Source organism: Schistocerca americana, chromosome 5, assembly GCF_021461395.2.
Source record: "Schistocerca americana isolate TAMUIC-IGC-003095 chromosome 5, iqSchAmer2.1, whole genome shotgun sequence".
In the NCBI taxonomy this organism is placed as follows: Eukaryota; Metazoa; Arthropoda; class Insecta; order Orthoptera; family Acrididae; genus Schistocerca; species Schistocerca americana.
In genome coordinates, this window is record NC_060123.1 from 241,986,190 (window position 1) to 242,004,024 (window position 17,835).

The window sequence follows — 17,835 nt, forward strand, 5'->3', positions numbered from 1 at the left end:
GTCATTTGTCATCCATCCCTTTTCCCGGCATCTGAAGATAAGTTTGCAGGCAGTTTCTTTCATTACTGTTTTCCCGCGAAGAATTACATAAGGGAGGAGATCCCTTCCATTTGCTGGCACATCTAACATATTCTGATCTTTACTTTGCAAGAATTTCTTGCAGGAACTCTTAATGCCCTTCATGTCGACTGCAACATTTGACGCCATATTAAAGTAAAAGGACATCTGACTGGCATTGCCCATATGGTATAGTAAATAGTTGTGGCGTTTCCTTGATTGATTACAGGACAATGGAGTAGTATTCATCAAATACTGTGCCAAATTGATGAGCTGTCATTGCTCTGCATCGGCACTTAAGCACCATTCTCTTCATCATCCTCACACTTTAGCCAGTACTTCCTTTGAATTTCACGTTGCATGCAATTGGAAAATTGCTCTTTTATGATAATTTTATAAAAATCAGGAACACTTCATTCCGTTTATCTTGCACTCAATGAGCAACTTACTGTAAATAGTTTAACGTTCCTTGAGTCAGGCCCCTGAAAGTTTGACGTGTAGAACTGGAGTCTAATTTATTCTTTATCTGCAACCACCAAAAAACTTTTGTTTTTGTGACTTTAAATTTTCTTTTTGCTGTACAGTTGTTTGTGAACTTAAGAATCACCAATAACTTAAAATTAGTGTTATACTGTCAGAGTGAACCAACTGCAAACTTTGAATTTTTAGATCAACAGCAATTGCTGTAATTTCCATCCATTATTGAGTCATACAATTTATAGTTCTTACAGCGCTGATGATCTAAAAAAAATGGTTCAAAGGGCTCTGAGCACTATGGGACTCAACTGCTGAGGTCATTAGTCCCCTAGAACTTAGAACTAGTTAAACCTAACTAACCTAAGGACATCACAAACATCCATGCCCGAGGCAGGATTCGAACCTGCGACCGTAGCGGTCTTGCGGTTCCAGACTGCAGCGCCTTTAACCGCACGGCCACTTCGGCCGGCTGCTGATGATCTAACAAAACTGAATGATAACAATAGGTTGTTCTCTTTGCTTCCTACAGCTGAATCGACAGAAATCTTACAATTTTAGATTAACACTATAGCAAACCTTGAAAACTGTTTGTACAATAGTAGCAGGTTTAGGGCCACTGTTAAAGCTCCTGTTTCTCTTGTTGTGCCATATTTAAACTGTTCTGGGCACACATATTTTTGTTAGCATTAATTTGCCTGCTGCAGTAACATCTATTATTGTTGAATACCTGTACAATTTTAAAATCAATGGAATTCAGACTACGAATGGATTCAGACAAACCAAGATCAAATGAGGTAAATGTCCATAAAGAGTCTAGGTACACAGTTTACATCATTGGCACCAGACTTTGCTGCCCATTTACTACTATCCTCCTCACAATCACTCAATTGTTTGATGCAACTGGTGTCATTGTTCCCCCTCCAACTCTTCAGAACTCTCCACATTAAATCTGTGTGTGATCTCAAGGTGAACCTTTATCTGTGAAATGTAATACATAAAATGTTTACCTCAGCAGCAATAGTTGCATCTGCGAGTCTGAGATGACCCCGTATTTTTTGAATGATGAATTATAGTCTAGTCAGGTAAGTACAGTAATTGAAAAGTAGCAACATAGCCTCAAACATATAATATTAATGTGGATTGCAAGCATCAACTCTAATGTGGGTACAGTGGAACAGACATGGATTATTTAACTGGTATTTGCCATTATCATACATCAAAAACTCATGAGTAAAATATAAAATCATAATTGTAGTCGTTACAAAAGTCCATTGGCCCATGCGACAGTTTTCAGTGTTGTGATACAACATTCATAGATTTTCTGTACAATAAGCCATAAACACTTGTAAAATGTGATGCCACACAGAAGACTCTATTTTAAAGCAAGGAAGATTGGAGTTTAAGGCCCTGTCGATGGTGAGGTTATTAGAGGTAGAAAACACTGATTATCCAAGAATGGTGCAGGAAATCAATAGTGTTTTTTTCAAGGAACCATCTCAGGATTCACCATATCAATTTAGAAAAGACATGGGAACCCTATATCAGGAAGCTCAAACAAGGCCTGAACCCAACTCCTTTTAGAATGTGTGTTGGGTGCCAGAAACGCCACAGCACCTAGCTTTCTTTTGCTGTATTTTGGAAATTATATACTGTAATTCAGAAACCAGAATTGAATAATGAGATCTTTAATACATAAATATATATGAATACTTTTTTTTAAAAAACCACAATGACTCAGATTGTAGAGGTAGAAGTTACTTTACATACTTAAAACATTTATGTATATTTGCCAACAATGACTCAATGTCTTTCATTAGCTCATTTTTTTAAAATAAATCATAAAAGAAAATGACAGTCTACTTTCAAGTTTACATACATCAACCAGAGAAATATTTTAAGATCAACAACAGCATTGATGAGTTAAGGTCTTAAAACACATCTCTAAATCACATGCTAAAAAACAACAACAAAGTTCATATCACCCAAATTTATGAAATCTACACAACAAAGAAATTTCACTCCATTTTCTCATTCAATTGTTTTTGTTCACTTGCTGATACACTTTTCCGTATTTCAAAACCTAGTGCAGCACCCATTGGAGGTGGAACTGCATTGCCAATCTGAAACAGCCACATAACTGAATTACTCATTTCATTCACATTACAAGACTTATAAATTTAATGAATAAGAAACCTTCAGTTGTCAGAAATTATATACGATAGATGATCACAAAAGAGGATGACTCCTTTATACATTTACCTGGCGATGTTTCTCTGTTATTGAACCAAAGAACCGGTAAGTGTCAGGAAATCCTTGTGATCTTGCACATTCCCTAACACTGACAACCCTTGTTTGTTCTGGGTGAAGAACACGTCCCTGCAGACAAGCAAAAACATTAAACACTTTTTAAGAACTTGACATACAAAACTACAGACCTATCAGCCTGCTCTCTGTAATGCACAGGATTTTCACAATGACGACCAACCGCACAGAGGAAACAGTGGATTTTAATCAGATAAACGATTTAGAAGCAAAAACAACATCCTGGACTATTTATAAGACATGGACAAAATTACAAATTAGAGGAATGATTTAATCATAATTAATCTATGGAATTAAGTGCAAAATAACAATTCAATTAAATGTGATTGCGTGATGGCCCACAAAAAAGGGAGGGATGGAAAGACCATGAGGCAATCCCTCTGATAACACATTAAATTTTCTCCCTGAAAATTTAAGGAGTAAGTCAGTTATTCACCAAAACTTAAAAGTTAAACTACTTTACCATTATTGTCTGCAAAAACCGAGGACAGATCAGCTAGTAAACTAGCCTCTGTCATCTTTTCTGAACAGAAAATACTTTCAATTAAAATATGGCATACAGAAATCTACTCATATATGCATCATACACTGGAGGGTCCTTTCATTGGACCAAGGAGCCTTGTGCCACCTGTCCATACTCTAATGAGGACTTATTGCCTCCATTTGCAGAAGTAGGTATCCCACAACCAAGTAGTTGATTTTACCACTCACAGCTTATTGGCCATAGCTGTTAACCCACTCTCCTTCCCACCAACAGATGACCTGACCCCTATATCAAGGATATAACATAGGCAGAGATGTGGCAGAACAATGTCTCATGGAAATTTGAGTACATGCTTCTTTGGCTGTCACATTCAAAATTTGCCTGTATACCTATGCACCCAAGAACCTAGCAAACTGACATCATTTTCTCCAGCTTTTATAGGAAGAGATGGCTTTCCTGGAGGTTTTGGTCACATCTGTTGGCTGGGTGCATATGTTGCATAGATTTAAGTGTGTTCAGACAGTTGGAGCAGATGAGTAATTTCTAAGCACGAATTTGTCCTATCTGCTCCAGTAACAACCCCTGAGAAAAAAAGACATTGATTCATCCCAAGTTAATGGACTGAGTAATATGTAAGTCTACACAGCCGTCACACAAGAAGATTCTACAACAGCAAAACCACTCTTAGCATCCTTAGTGGTTGTATTCAGATCCCTAAAAGATTAAACAAAGAAGGAATATGGGTTATGCAAACACATCTACACCATCTTTATTTTGCTGATGACAATGTAATTTTTTTCCTCTAAAAAATATAAATTGCAACAACCAATCTACATCTTTACCCATACTCTTCAAATCCCTGTCGAAATGCATGACAGAGGTTACTTATCAAGATTCTCAGCATTTGCATGACGCTCTCCTGTGAGTCAAGCAACCTTGAAACTACTTGTGCTGACCTTATTTGGTAGGGATTCATACACTTGAGCAATATTCTATGATAGGACATACATGTGATTTGTAAGCAATCTACTCTGTTGGTTGATTGCACTTTCTCAGTGTTCTAGAGGTACAGTGAAGTCTGCCACCTGTTTTCCCTACGATAGAGCCTGTGTGATCATTCTATTCTGCATCTTCACAAAATGTAATAACCAAATACACTTGACTACCTTTGTGTCCAGGTACATGTTACCTGATTCTTCCTGCAACTGGCCTACACACTACTTCTATTACTACTAACAATGAGAATTTGCTTCTCTATTCTCTTGTGGTTTCCTACAGAAAGGCTATGGATTCTTGGCTACACCTAGGCCTACTTAAAATGCTCCTTTATCTAACTGAGATGGCTGGGTGAAGCTAATTTTTGCATCATAACAGAACTGTCAAGTACTTCTGTTTTTCTGTAACCCCTATTCCTTGCAACCATGTCCTATTTCACTACACTCTTCTCGATTTTAATCATTCATTTCCTTCCTAGCGATATCAAGTCAGCTTTCTGAGATGAGATCAGATCTTCCCCCATTCAGCTATTACCCTATTCTGTGCACAAATTTTATAATACCAATAGTGTGTCTCACTTGCTTAGCCCATTTCAATGACACATTTTGCTAATGGAGTTATCTACCACAGCAGCTTCATATTACCTTCAGCCCAACTTCCCAATGGCAGCTCAATCACTTCTCACTCATGTTTGTTTACAACAATATCAAAAAACTGGGCCATTAACAGACGTAAATTTTTATACAGAAAAGATTATAAAATACACTCAAATTGTTCAGTACACTGCGTGTGCAGTAATTAAGTGGTGATGAAAGGAAATATTGAACTCAGCAGGACACTAATGTATGCATAAGAACAAAATGCCCTACGATAATACACTTAATACTCATGAAAAGGAATGTGTACACACAAAAACAGGTACAGTCACTTGCTGTACTTTCATTGCTGTACTGCTTATAAACAATTTAATAAAAGGAAATGATTTTTTTTTTTAATGGTCATATTCATTAAGAGACAAATGGGTTGTCCAGCTCTTACCTTTATTGGCCACACCTTTTAACACAACTTAAAAATAGATGTACTCCATGCTTTTGGAATACTAAGTGGGGTATCTACTGTGGCGAAAGAAAAGGAATTGGTTGGTGGCGGCTGTAGGGAGCGAGAGTGGTCAGCATGTCACACGAAACCCAGCCACAGAGGGAACCGCATTGTTTGAGTGAGGGAGGAAGAAGGAGGCAGAGCAGAAAGGGAGATCTTAGGCAGGAAATGGAGCACAATGAGAGAAGACTGTCTTAACAAGAAGATGTCCCCTGGGGTGCAAATGACTTGTTGAAACCACCTAGAACAATGTGTAGGTTACGGACCTAGTTACCGCACCTTGCAGGAATTCATCAAAGTGAGTCCTTGTCTGCGAGTAATTGGCGAAAAAGAATTTCATGTGGTGCACTAGAGCACTGGTCGCCAAACTTTTTTGCTCAAGATCCAAAGCTGTCTTTGTGGGGCTGTTCCTTGGGATGTGTATGTGCCAATCTTATTATCAGCTAGTAACCTACATAAATCTGTATGTGAATTGCCAATAGACTAGTTATAGAAAGAATGCCGTAAGTTGTCTGTTGGCCCAGAAGTACTTATCACTAAAAGTCAGCACAATTCAGAACACGTAAGTATTGATTCTTCTCCATTTATGATTGCTACCACCATCAAAGACCCTGAAGTTATGACACTGTGATTGCCTTATAAGGCACTATTGTTGTCTGTATGAGAAAAATTTTGATAATATAGGGTGCATCTGAAAACTTCAACAAACAAGAGTTACAACCAAAATATCTTTTAGTGGCCTTCAAAGCAATTGCCATAAGTTACACAATACACTTCTGACATTGGTTTAAAACAGTTAGAAATCGGATCAAACAATGGAAAATCCAGGATGGAATGTAACAATACCAGAGAAGGAAAGTTGCTACTCACCATATAGCGGAGACGCTGAGTCGCGATAGGCACAACAAAAAGATTCAAACAATTATAGCTTTCAGCCATTAAGGCCTTCGTCAGCAGTACACACACACACACACACACACACACACACACACACACACACACAAATGCAACTTGCACACATGTCTGCAGTCTCAGAGAACTGAAACCACACTGCGAGCAGCATCACCAGTGCATCATGGGAGTGGGGGTACGGAGGAGGCTGGGGCGGGGAGGGGGAGGGATAGTATGGTGGGAGTGGCAGACAGTGAAGTCTTGTAGTTTAGACGGAGGGCAGGAGAGAAGGTGCGGAGCGCGGAGGGATAAGTGCGAAAGCAGAGAAATAAAAAGAAATTAAAAGACTGGGTGTGGCGGTGAAATGACGGCTGTGTAGTGCTGGAATGGGAACAGGAAGGGGGCTGGATGGGTAAGGATAGTGACTAACAGAGGTTGAGGCCAGGAGGATTACGGAAATGTAGGACGTATTGCAGGGAAAGTTCCCACCTGCACAATTCAGAAAAGCTGGTGTTGGTGGGAAGGATCCATATGGGACATCCTGTGAAGCAGTCACTGAGATGAGGGATATCATGTTTGGCAGCGTGGGGGGTGTTCAGCAACAGGGTGGTCCACTTGTTTTTTGGCCACAGTTAGTCCGTGGCCTTAATGGCCAAAAGCTATAATTGTGGGAATCTTTTGTTGTGCCTATCGCGACTCAGCATCTCCGCTATATGGTGAGTAGCAACTTTCCTTCTCTGGTACAGTTAGAAACTGTCAGCAAATGTTTCTTGTGAAATGCTTCTAAGCACTGTGGCCATGCGTTGTTTCATATCTGCATCACCAATACACTCTGGAGATCAAGTGACAGACAATGGTGTAGTGGTCATCATCTACCCCATCTCTCAAACAAAGACGGCTGACAAAATCCCAAGAGTAAGACAACATTGATTGCCTTTTTCGACAGCAAGGGCTTGGCCCATTATGAATTTCTAACCAAATGAGATGGGTAAGACAGTGAAAACCACACCCCCGAAAGCTACTTGGTCTCCAGATAGTATTGGTAGCACGAAGTCCCATCTTCTGTAATGATTCAGATACCCAACAGCAGGCCCAGTGCTTCAAACAATTCCACAAGAAGCACTTGGGGACAATTTCCAAACGCTGTACAAAAGACGACAGAAGTACGTTGTAGCTAATGGCGATTACTCTGAAGGCCAGTAACTGCATTTTGTTTGCAACTCTTGTTCTCTTTATTTTATGATCCCACTCACCAAACTTTTTAGATGCACTTTGTCGCACACTATGTATGGAACCATACATGACTTATGAAGACCTTCATCATTTCTTCCTTACAGTTAACTTCATAGATCTTGCAGAAACAGCCTGAAGACGTATTGCCACACTGGATTCTGCCAGTTTTAGTTTCCTAAGAGATACTTTTGTTTTCTTCAGATTCTCTGTGAAGGAGCCTAGTGATCTCAACAGCAAATGAAGTTGCTCCACTTCTTATTCCTTTTTATAGAATAGGGCAGATATCTTGTCGGTCTAGTAACACACTCCTACTAAATGTTTTGTGAGACGTGAAGGAGTCTGGAGTGTACAATTTCCATGAAATTGTCTCGATTTTACTGGGAGTTTTGGCTTGTCTGTTAAATCAGTTCTTCTTTGTCATTTATAGCTTCTGATTATGGACCGAATTTAGCTGCCAAGATGTCCAAATCCCAAGAGATATATGGTTCCAATGACCAGATCCCAATTTGGAAAAGCCACTGATAGTGTTTTGTATGGTTGCAGCCCTTTTATGTGACAACACTTAATAGCTGAGCAATCCTCGCCTGACTAACCTTGTCAGAGATTTTGTGAAGCCATTTGTCAGTTGGTTGGTTGTAATACACTGCATGTGGCTTAACAGATGTAATGTCTAATGGCTGCAGCTTTGAGTAGTGTGCAGAGGCAGTCATATCCATTGTTAAGACTTGTATAGTGAACATTTCTTTAAAGTATACCGGTACAACATATACAAGGTGACTCAGGAGGAATGTCACATAATTTGTGAGGTGATTCTGCATATGAAAATAAACTGAAAAAGTATTATTGAACATGTGTCCAATTTTTGATCATTACAGAAATGGAGTGGGTTGAAAACTACACACATCCATGAATGATTATAAACACAACAAGTATGAATGTTACTTACAGAAATGCTGTGTAGGTGCTGTGGTGGTCAGGTGTTCAAAAGGCACACACCCACCCATCTAATGCACTTATCAACGCATTGGAGGGTGTGTTGTGTTACACATAGAACATCATTTCAGCTGGCTTTAATGTGGGCAACAGTTTCGGAGATGATAGTGACAACGTGGGCAACAGCTTCGAAGATGATAGTGACAAGTTCTTCACATGTATTCACCTTTATAGCATACACAACTCCCTTCAACCAGCTCCATAAACAGAAGCCTCATGAGGTTAGGTTGGGTGATCAGGCAGGCCAGCTAATGGGTCCAACACGGCCAAACCACCATTCAGGAAATGTGTTGTTCAGATCCTGAAATACTTGCCTGGCACAATGAACTGGTGATCCATAATGTTGTATGCACATTTATCGTCGTTCTTGTAAGGTCATGTCCTCTAAAAGTGCAGTTAGGTCTTCTAACGGGAAATGTGCTTTTACTGCACCTGTCCTGTGATCTGCAGGAAGACAAGCCCTATCGCCAGGTCATCTATCATACCACACCAGATGTTCACTGAGACCCTAACTTGGATTATTGTTGCCCTAGTGTCATGTGGGTTCTCCATTGCCCATGTATGAAGTTGCAGGTATTCATGATACCACTGCGTGCAGATGTAGTCTCACCTATAAATAAAGTGTATTGCACGACATCTCTGTGTACAGGCAACCATTCACAAAACTGTCTTCTTACTGAGTCACTTGGATGCACACGGAATGGGTGCAAGCCCTCAGAATGTAACATATGCCACATTCACTTATGTGGAATATGGAGCTGACAACTAACATGCCATGTACAAGTGGTGGGACTCCGTTGTACCACTGCAACAATGTCTTCCCTTTCCTCAGCTGACTGGACTGCCTCACCTTCTGATGTTAAGTGTACACTGGGTGGTGTTCCGGATTCATGTAATGTTTGGAAAACCTTGGGAAATACCCTGGCACAGAGGTCCATCCTTCAGGGAAACACCTCTGGTATTCTGCCTCAGCTGCTTGGGCAATGTCATTAAAGTGTCCATACACAAACAACAGGTCTGCGTATTCTGCACAGGTGAACATTTGCGGCAAGTGGTATTCACGGACACAATGGTCTTGCTCAATTAAATAACACTCAAGAACGACACGCACATGGCCTTACGACTGCACACTGAGTCGCTCACAGCTGTTGCCTTGAAGCAGCATCACAGTGCTGCCATCTATTGGACAGCCCCCACACCTCTTGCAGAATGGATCAGTCATCCATCCCACCATTATTCTGTCCAACACAGCATCTACATGGCATTTCAGTAAGTAATATTCACACTTGTCTTCAAGGATGTGGGTAGTCTTCAACCCGCTTCAGTTCCATAACAATCAAAAATTGGGGCCTGTTCATTGGACTTTTTTGGCTTATTTTGACATGTTATGCACAAATTACGTGACATGCCTCCTGAATCACACTGTATATAAAGTTGATGGCACAATTTATCAGACTACACCATATTTTTTCCACCTACTTTGTACTGCATGGAGTCTAAGGTGATTTTTAATGTTTCTAAGCTATATAATCACTGAAATCTGGCTGAGTTACCTGAAATATTGCATCCACTGCTTCTTACAAGAGATTATCATTCCTTTCTATTGACATCATCAATTATGTTTAAGCATTAGCATCTCAAAATGAACGAAATTGGAGGTGTATCATCATTTAAATAAGGCCTTCATATACATTCTATCCAACAAGCAGCATCTCATGCAAATAGTTTTCTACATATGTTGGTACAATTTAAAAGGTAGTAGAATTAACAAGAATTTACCCAAATTATTTTTAAATACACTACCGAATTTGCAACACCGTCACAAAACATTGACAAATGATATAAGTGCCAGTTTCCTTATAGTTTCTTACTTAATTTAATGTTGGTTGTTTCAAATATGTACCACATTTGAAGACAACTCTTTCTGTTATGCACATTCATGAATCCAAGTTACCTCCACGTCAAATTTTATACCTTAGCAGCTGATCAGTATGAGTTGGGCACACCTGTGAGAAATTAGTACTGGAAGACAAACAATAAAACAATCCTCCTCTCGCATCCTCTAACACCTCAGTGCTATGCTTCTTACCCCTCAGCCCCTGATGTAAGCAACCAACTTTACTAGGCACGTGGCTGAATTCATCAATGTCAATAAAAATTATGCACATCTTAAAGTATCACAATTCCTGGAAGTACTTTTGCTGGTTGCTTAACAGGAAGCTTGCGACTCATGTGCTGCAAATTTGACAAAGACTGGTCTGTAGAATTAAAAATAAAGAGTTTTATGCAGAGTGGTGGTGTAGCTTAGTGGCTAAGATAAATTCCTGACCTGTACAAGCTCGTGGATTCAAATTCCATCTAGGCGCTTTTGTAATTTTTTAATTTTCAAATCATTATTGAAAAGACTTTCAATTAATTAGTGTAAATACAATTTTTATATCTAAACCTTAAACTTTTGTAGCATAATTTTAATCATTGAACTGACTTTTTTACCCCCCCCCCCCCCCCCCCAACTCCCATGTATCTTCGTCCATGTGGCATGAATTATTTTTACGTACTAACTTTGATTTCATTTCTTCCATGTCATTACTTTATATTTTTAACCAACTACTGCATTCTTTATTTCTATTCCTCTTTTGTCTGAGTTTTTAAATTTATAATCACCTCTTTTGTATAAATATTTATCTTCATTATTTCCTCCCCTGTGCAACAAGAATTTATGTTTTAAATGTTTGTACGATGATTACAATTTTAAAAAATGTAGATTTTGTAATGAAAGAAAAAAAAGGTCACCACTGCACAGCCAATATAAATATGTGATTTTGTTTACTGTTTTTTAATTTACAGAGAAGCATTTTTGAACATTTAAATATTATAACAGATAAATAAAAAGAATTAAAACACATGCACAAAGATTCCAAATGAAGAAAAGAATGAGGGGGAGAAAAAGAGAGCAAATAAAGAAAAGGGAGCAGATAATTATTAAAACGATGCAACAAAGGAGGAGAAATAAAAACATTTAAATCTTTAACTGAAGGGTCAACCCATACCAAGTGGTCCAGCACTGGTTGCTTAACCATCTCAGAAAAATTTTATGTTTTCTGGGTGAATTCCGCAATGTTTAGTGGTCACAAAAATATTTTTTTAAAAATTTATTGTTTATTATTTTGAAATGGTGGCCATATTTGTCCCAGGCCGCATGCGTTTTTTCTTATTTGCAAGCATCTACATTTTTTACAATTATTCAGTAGTGGATTGTCCTAAGCCTTTCAGATAAAATGCATTTAGTTCAACACACTCTGGGCTACAAATTAACATCATTATCACTTAGCTGAATGTATTCTTTAATACATTTTTTATAGTTCAAAGTTATCAGCCACAAATTAAAAAAACTCAATTTTTGAACAGTAATTTTCCAAAGAAAGATTAATTTCTCAGCTTTAATATTTTTTTCTGCTATTACACTGTATAGTATAGTTACTTTTTATAGAGTTTTTTAAAAATTTTCCATTTTGTGGGCTGCAATATCTTTGTTGGGGGACCAGATAAAAATTTGAAAATTTCACTGTTAATACCTTTATGATATCAAACTTCAGTAAAATTTCAACTTTGAGATTCAATTGGAAGTTATGGAAAAAAGATTACAAAAACGAGTCAAAAATACGTTTTTTAACATCTGCAATATCTGGTAGGCTAATAAAATAAAGTATGCCAGTTGCATAATGAAACACACCAAATTACACTAGCTAATGATTATTTATCAAAACAATGCTGTGGTAATTGTTTCAACAGGCTAACAATTGCATCTACAGCCTATAAAAGTCTGACTGTTGTCGTCCCCCTTACACCAACAATTATCTACTCACACTCATTTAGCTAGAAGTTCTTGAAGTGTGCAGTTGAAAAATGGTGTCTCAGTGTTCTGTTGGTGTTATTATTAATGAAGCATGTCATAGAAGTGTGTATGGATTGTATGCTAAAGACATTACTTTAATCGAAGGTTACAGTGAAGAAGAAAAAGTGTTGTTTTACTCACGAGATGGCCCAGAGGTCAAATCAACATCCAAGTACCATGGAAAAAATAAATAAATAAATAAATGAAAAAAAAAATCATCACCTTTTTGGTCAGTCTTGCATGGAACCTTTTGCGAAAAATAAGAAACCTATAACATAAGGTCTGCAAGAAATAACATTTGATCATTAATCTAAAAATAAACCCCTTTTGGCAATCTCATACCAGGAAAATCATTGTGTCCAGCAGGTTATTCTAAGATACTTGTAATTCACAAGAGAAAGGATAGTGAAACATCATATACTGAATTTTGTGACTTTATCAGCAACCATTAAAAACGTAGGTACAGCTTTTGAAATCCTGGGTGTATCGCCTGCTAGGAAAATTAGAAAACTAAGTCAAGGTAAAAGACCATGTGCCTTGAATACAAAAATCAAGGAAGTCAAAAAGAATGTGGAAGTTTCATTTCAAAATACAATATGTACTAAATCAGATGGACGTTCTAAAACTTCACGAACAGAATATGATGATTTGATAGAAAACCTAAAGACTAAATGCAGTACTTCAAACAAAGAGGATAAAATTAAGATTATCAGTTTACTGCTGAATTCTTGGAGTCAAGCAAAAGTTAGTGATAAATTTAATGTGTCAGAACGTCTCGTTAAGTTAACAAGGCAATTAGTAAAAGAACAGGGAATTTTACCAGCATTACAAAAGAAAAGTGCATCTAATTTGGTAGATGAAAACACAATCAATAAAAGTTATTAAGTATTATGACGATAACAATAACAGCTGTTTGATGTCTGGCAAAAAAGACTGTGTTTCTGTGAAAGAAAATGGTTCTACGGTTCAAAGACAAAAAAGGTTAATATTGTGTAATTTAAATTAGCTATTCACTGAATTTAAAAAAGAAAATCCTGACATTAAAATTGGAAGATATTTGCGAGTTGAGACCAAGATGGTGTATTGTTGCAGGGGCATCTGGTACCTATAATGTCTGTGTTCGTATCATCAGAACGTAAAGTTGATGATAGATGGGGACAATCTTAGAGTTGACTATAAAGACCTTTTGGAAGTTATTGTATGCAATGTTGACAGTTACAATTGTATGATCAAGGGAAAATGTGAAGATTGTCTAGGCAAACAAGCCTTACTTGACATGTTCAAAAAATCCGAAGAAAACAATTTGATGCCTGACAATATAAAATACAAACAATGGGTGACACAAGACAGAACTGAAATGGTGACAGTCATAAAATCACAAGAAGAGTTTTTGAAGTGTTGGTGGCTAACATTGGAAATCTGAAAATGCATCATTTTATTGCAAAAGCTCAAAGTAAATTTTTGAAAGACTAAAAGCAAAGCTTGGCAGCTGATGAATGCTTAGTTCTCACAGGCTTTTTGGAAAATTATTCCTTTGTTGTTCAAGATGAAGTACAAGGGCACCACTGGGTAATCAAACAGGCCACAGTCCATCCATTTGTATTCTATTATAAAGATGAAGATAAACTAATGAGCCACAGCTTGTGTGTCATAAGTGACTACCTTGAACACAACACTACAGCAGTGCATATTTTTCAACTAAAATTAACAAACTACATTAAACAGCACCACCCTTTCATTAAAAAAAAACCAACTTATTTTTCGGATGAGGCAGCAAGTGAATATAGAAAACAAAAAAAAAAATATTAAGATCTCCTTTCATAAAGAAGATTTTGGGTTTGATGTAGAATAGCACTTTTTCACTTCATGCCATGGGAAAAATGCTTGAGATGGTGTCAGAGGGTACAACAAAGCGAGCTATCACAAAAGCAAGTCTGCAGCAGACTGAAGACAATCATATCATAAAACCTCAAGAAATGTTTGAATTCTGTAAAAAACGTATCAAAGGAATTACCTATGTTTTTGTACAATGTGAGGAAATACAAGAAGTCTGTGACAGTGTTTTGAAGGAAAGGTATAACACCTGTCAGAAGGTTAAAGGCACTCGATCTTTTCACTGTTTTGTACTGCATTCACACAACTTACTGAAGTGTAAGATCACATCAACTTCACCTGATAGTGAACTTCATCAGTATGGAAAACTTGTACAACTGGTTCTCCAAACTAAAGACACGGTGGCTTGTGTTTAAGATAAACAGTGGTGGATTGGCGAAGTTGATAGTGTTGACCGTCAAAACCAAGATGTTAATGTTGTATTTTACCACCCTCCAGGACGAAGGGCATCTTTTAAAAAATTGAGAAGGATCAAGTTTGGATGCCACTTAAAAATGTACCAAGGAAGCTATCTCCCATGGAATTTACAACTGTGACTGGGCTAACACCCAAACTGAGTGAACAAATTTCTCAAATGTTCATTGAGCGATGTACTAAAAACAAATAACAAGAGAAAAATATAATGTAATTAGTAGGCTTATTTTCAATAAAAACGTATGTAATCATACATATGATTAAATTATATGCTGTAACTGATATATTTTATTCCATAAGCCTAGATATCGCAGACGTATTTTAGACTCATGTTAGTAATTTTTTTTTCTTTTCATAACTTCCAATTGAATCTCAAAGTTGAAATTTATACTGAAGTTTGATATCCTAAAGGTCTATTAATTGTAAAATTTTCAGATTTTCATCTGGTCCCCCGACAAAGATATTGCAGGCCACAAAATGGAAAAATTTTAAAAAATCCATATTTTAAAATAGTGTATTTTTTAAAGTGTAAGCTGCTGACCATTGATACCTTATAAAAAGTAACTATACTATACAGTGTAATAGAAGAAAAAATATTAAAGCCGAGAAATTAATCTTTCTTTGGAAAATTACTTTTCAAAAATTGGGTATTTCTAATTTGTGGCTGATAACTTTGAACTAATAAAAATATATCAAAGAATACATTCAGCTAAGTGATAATGATGCTAATTTGTAGCCCAGACTGTGCTGAACTAAATGCATTTTATCTGAAAGGCTTAGGACAATCCACTACTGAATAATTGTAAAAAATGTAGATGCCTGAAAATACGAAAAAAAGCATGCAGCCACCATTTCAAAATAATAAACAATAAATTTTTTAAAAAAATATTTTTGTGACTACTAAACATTGGGGAATTTACCAAGCAAATATAAAATGTTGTATTTTATCACCCTCCAGGACCAAGGACATCTTTTAAAAAATTGAGAAGGTTCAAGTTTGGATGCCACTTAAAAATGTACTAAGGAAGCTGTCAAATAACGATCAAAATCATTTCAATAAAGTTTTAAACATACATTACAAGTACAGTAGAAGAAGAATGGGTAGCTCTGAGGGATGAAGTAGTGAAGGCAGCAGAGGATCAAGTAGGGAAAAAGACGAGGGCTGGTAGAAATCCATGGGTAACAGAAGAAATATTGAATTTAATTGATGAAAGGAGAAAATATAAAAATGCAATAAATGAAGCAGGCAAAAAGAAATACAAATGTCTCAAAAATGAGATCAACAGCAAGTGCAAAATGGCTAAGCAGGGATGGCTAGAGGACAAATAGGCTTATCTCACTAGGGGTAAGATAGATACTGCCTACAGGAAAATTAAAGAAACCTTTGGAGAAAAGAGAACCACTTGTATGAATATCAAGAGCTCAGATGGAAACCCAGTTCTAAGCAAAGAAGGGAAAGCAGAAAGGTGGAAGGAGTATATAGAGGGTCTATACAAGGGCAATGTACTTGAGGACAATGTTATGGAAATGGAAGAGGATGTAGATGAAGATGAAATGGGAGATACGATACTGCATGAAGAGTTTGACAGAGCACTGAAAGACCTGAGTAGAAACAAGGCCCCGGGAGTAGACAACATTCCATTAGAACTACTGACGGCCTTGGGAGAGCCAGTCCTGACAAAACTCTACTATCTGGTAAGCAAGATGTATTAAGACAGGCGAAATACCCTCAGACTTCAAGAAGAATATAATAATTCCAATCCCAAAGAAAGCAGGTGTTGACAGATGTGAAAATTACCGAACTGTCAGTTTAATAGATCACAGCTGCAAAATACTAACAACAATTCTTTACAGATGAATGGAGAAACTGGTAGAAGCCATCCTTGGGGGAGATCAGTTTGGATTCCTTAGAAATGTTAGAACACGTGAGGCAATACCGACCATACGACTTACCTTAGAAGATAGATTAAAGAAAGGCAAACCTATGTTTCTAGCATTTGTAGACTTAGAGAAAGCTTTTGTCAATGTTGACTGGAATACTCTCTTTCAAATTCTGAAGGTGGCAGGGGTAAAATACAGGGAGCGAAGGGCTACTTACAATTTGTACAGAAACCAGATGGCAGTTATAAGAGTCAAGGGGCATGAAAGGGAAGCAGTGGTTGGGAAGGGAGTGAGACAGGGTTGTAGCCTGTCCCCGATGTTATTCAAACTGTATATTGAGCAAGCAGTAAAGGAAACAAAAGAAAAATTCGGAGTAGGTATTAAAATCCATGGAGGAGAAATAAAAATGTTGAGGTTCACAGATGACATTGTAATTCTGTCAGAGACAGCAAAGGATTTGGAAGAGCAGTTGAATGGAATGGACAGTGCCTTGAAACGAGGATATAAGATGAACATCAACAAAAGCAAAACGAGGATAATGGAATGTAGTCAAATTAAGTCGGGTGATGCTGAGGGAATTAGATTAGGAAATGAGACACTTAAAGGAGTAAAGGAGTTTTGCTATTTGGGGAGCAAAATAACTGATGATGGTCGAAGTAGAGAGGATATAAAATGTAGACTGGCAATGGCAAGGAAAGCGTTTCTGAAGAAGAGAAATTTGTTAACATCGAGCATTGATTTAAGTGTCAGGAAGTCGTTTCTGAAAGTATTTGTATGGAGTGTAGCCATGTATGGAAGTGAAACATGGACGATAAATAGTTTGGACAAGAAGAGATTAGAAGCTTTCGAAATGTGGTGCTACAGAAGAATGTTGAAGATCAGATGGGTAGATCACATAACTAATGAGGAGGTATTGAATAGAATTGGGGAGAAGAGGAGTTTGTGGCACAACTTGACTAGAAGAAGGGACCAGTTGGTAGGACATGTTCTGAGGCATCAAGGGATCACAAATTCAGCATTGGAGGGCAGCTTGGAGGGTAAAAATTGTAGAGGGAGACCAAGAGATGAATACACTAAGCAGATTTAGAAGGATGTAGGTTGCAGTAAGTACTGGGAGATGAAAAAGCTTGCACAGGATAGGGTAGCATGGAGAGCTGCATCAAACCAGTCTCAGGTCTGAAGACCACAACAACAGCAACAA

The 17,835-nt window shown here is 37.5% G+C and overlaps 1 protein-coding gene across 4 annotated transcripts in view; it reads right to left on the reverse strand.

Moving 5' to 3' along the window:
• Positions 1–2,273: 2,273 nt before the first annotated feature.
• LOC124615983 (DNA (cytosine-5)-methyltransferase 1-like) overlaps positions 2,274–17,835 on the reverse strand; it is a 227,415-nt gene continuing 211,853 nt past the window's right edge. For all 4 annotated transcript variants that reach the window (XM_047144192.1, XM_047144191.1, XM_047144190.1 and 1 more), the window contains exons 27-28: positions 2,794–2,910; positions 2,274–2,654 (exon numbers count right to left, since the gene is read on the reverse strand). In XM_047144192.1, the coding sequence (XP_047000148.1) occupies positions 2,550–2,654; positions 2,794–2,910 (222 nt within the window). In that variant the 3' untranslated portion in view covers positions 2,274–2,549. The remainder of the gene's footprint in view (positions 2,655–2,793; positions 2,911–17,835) is intronic.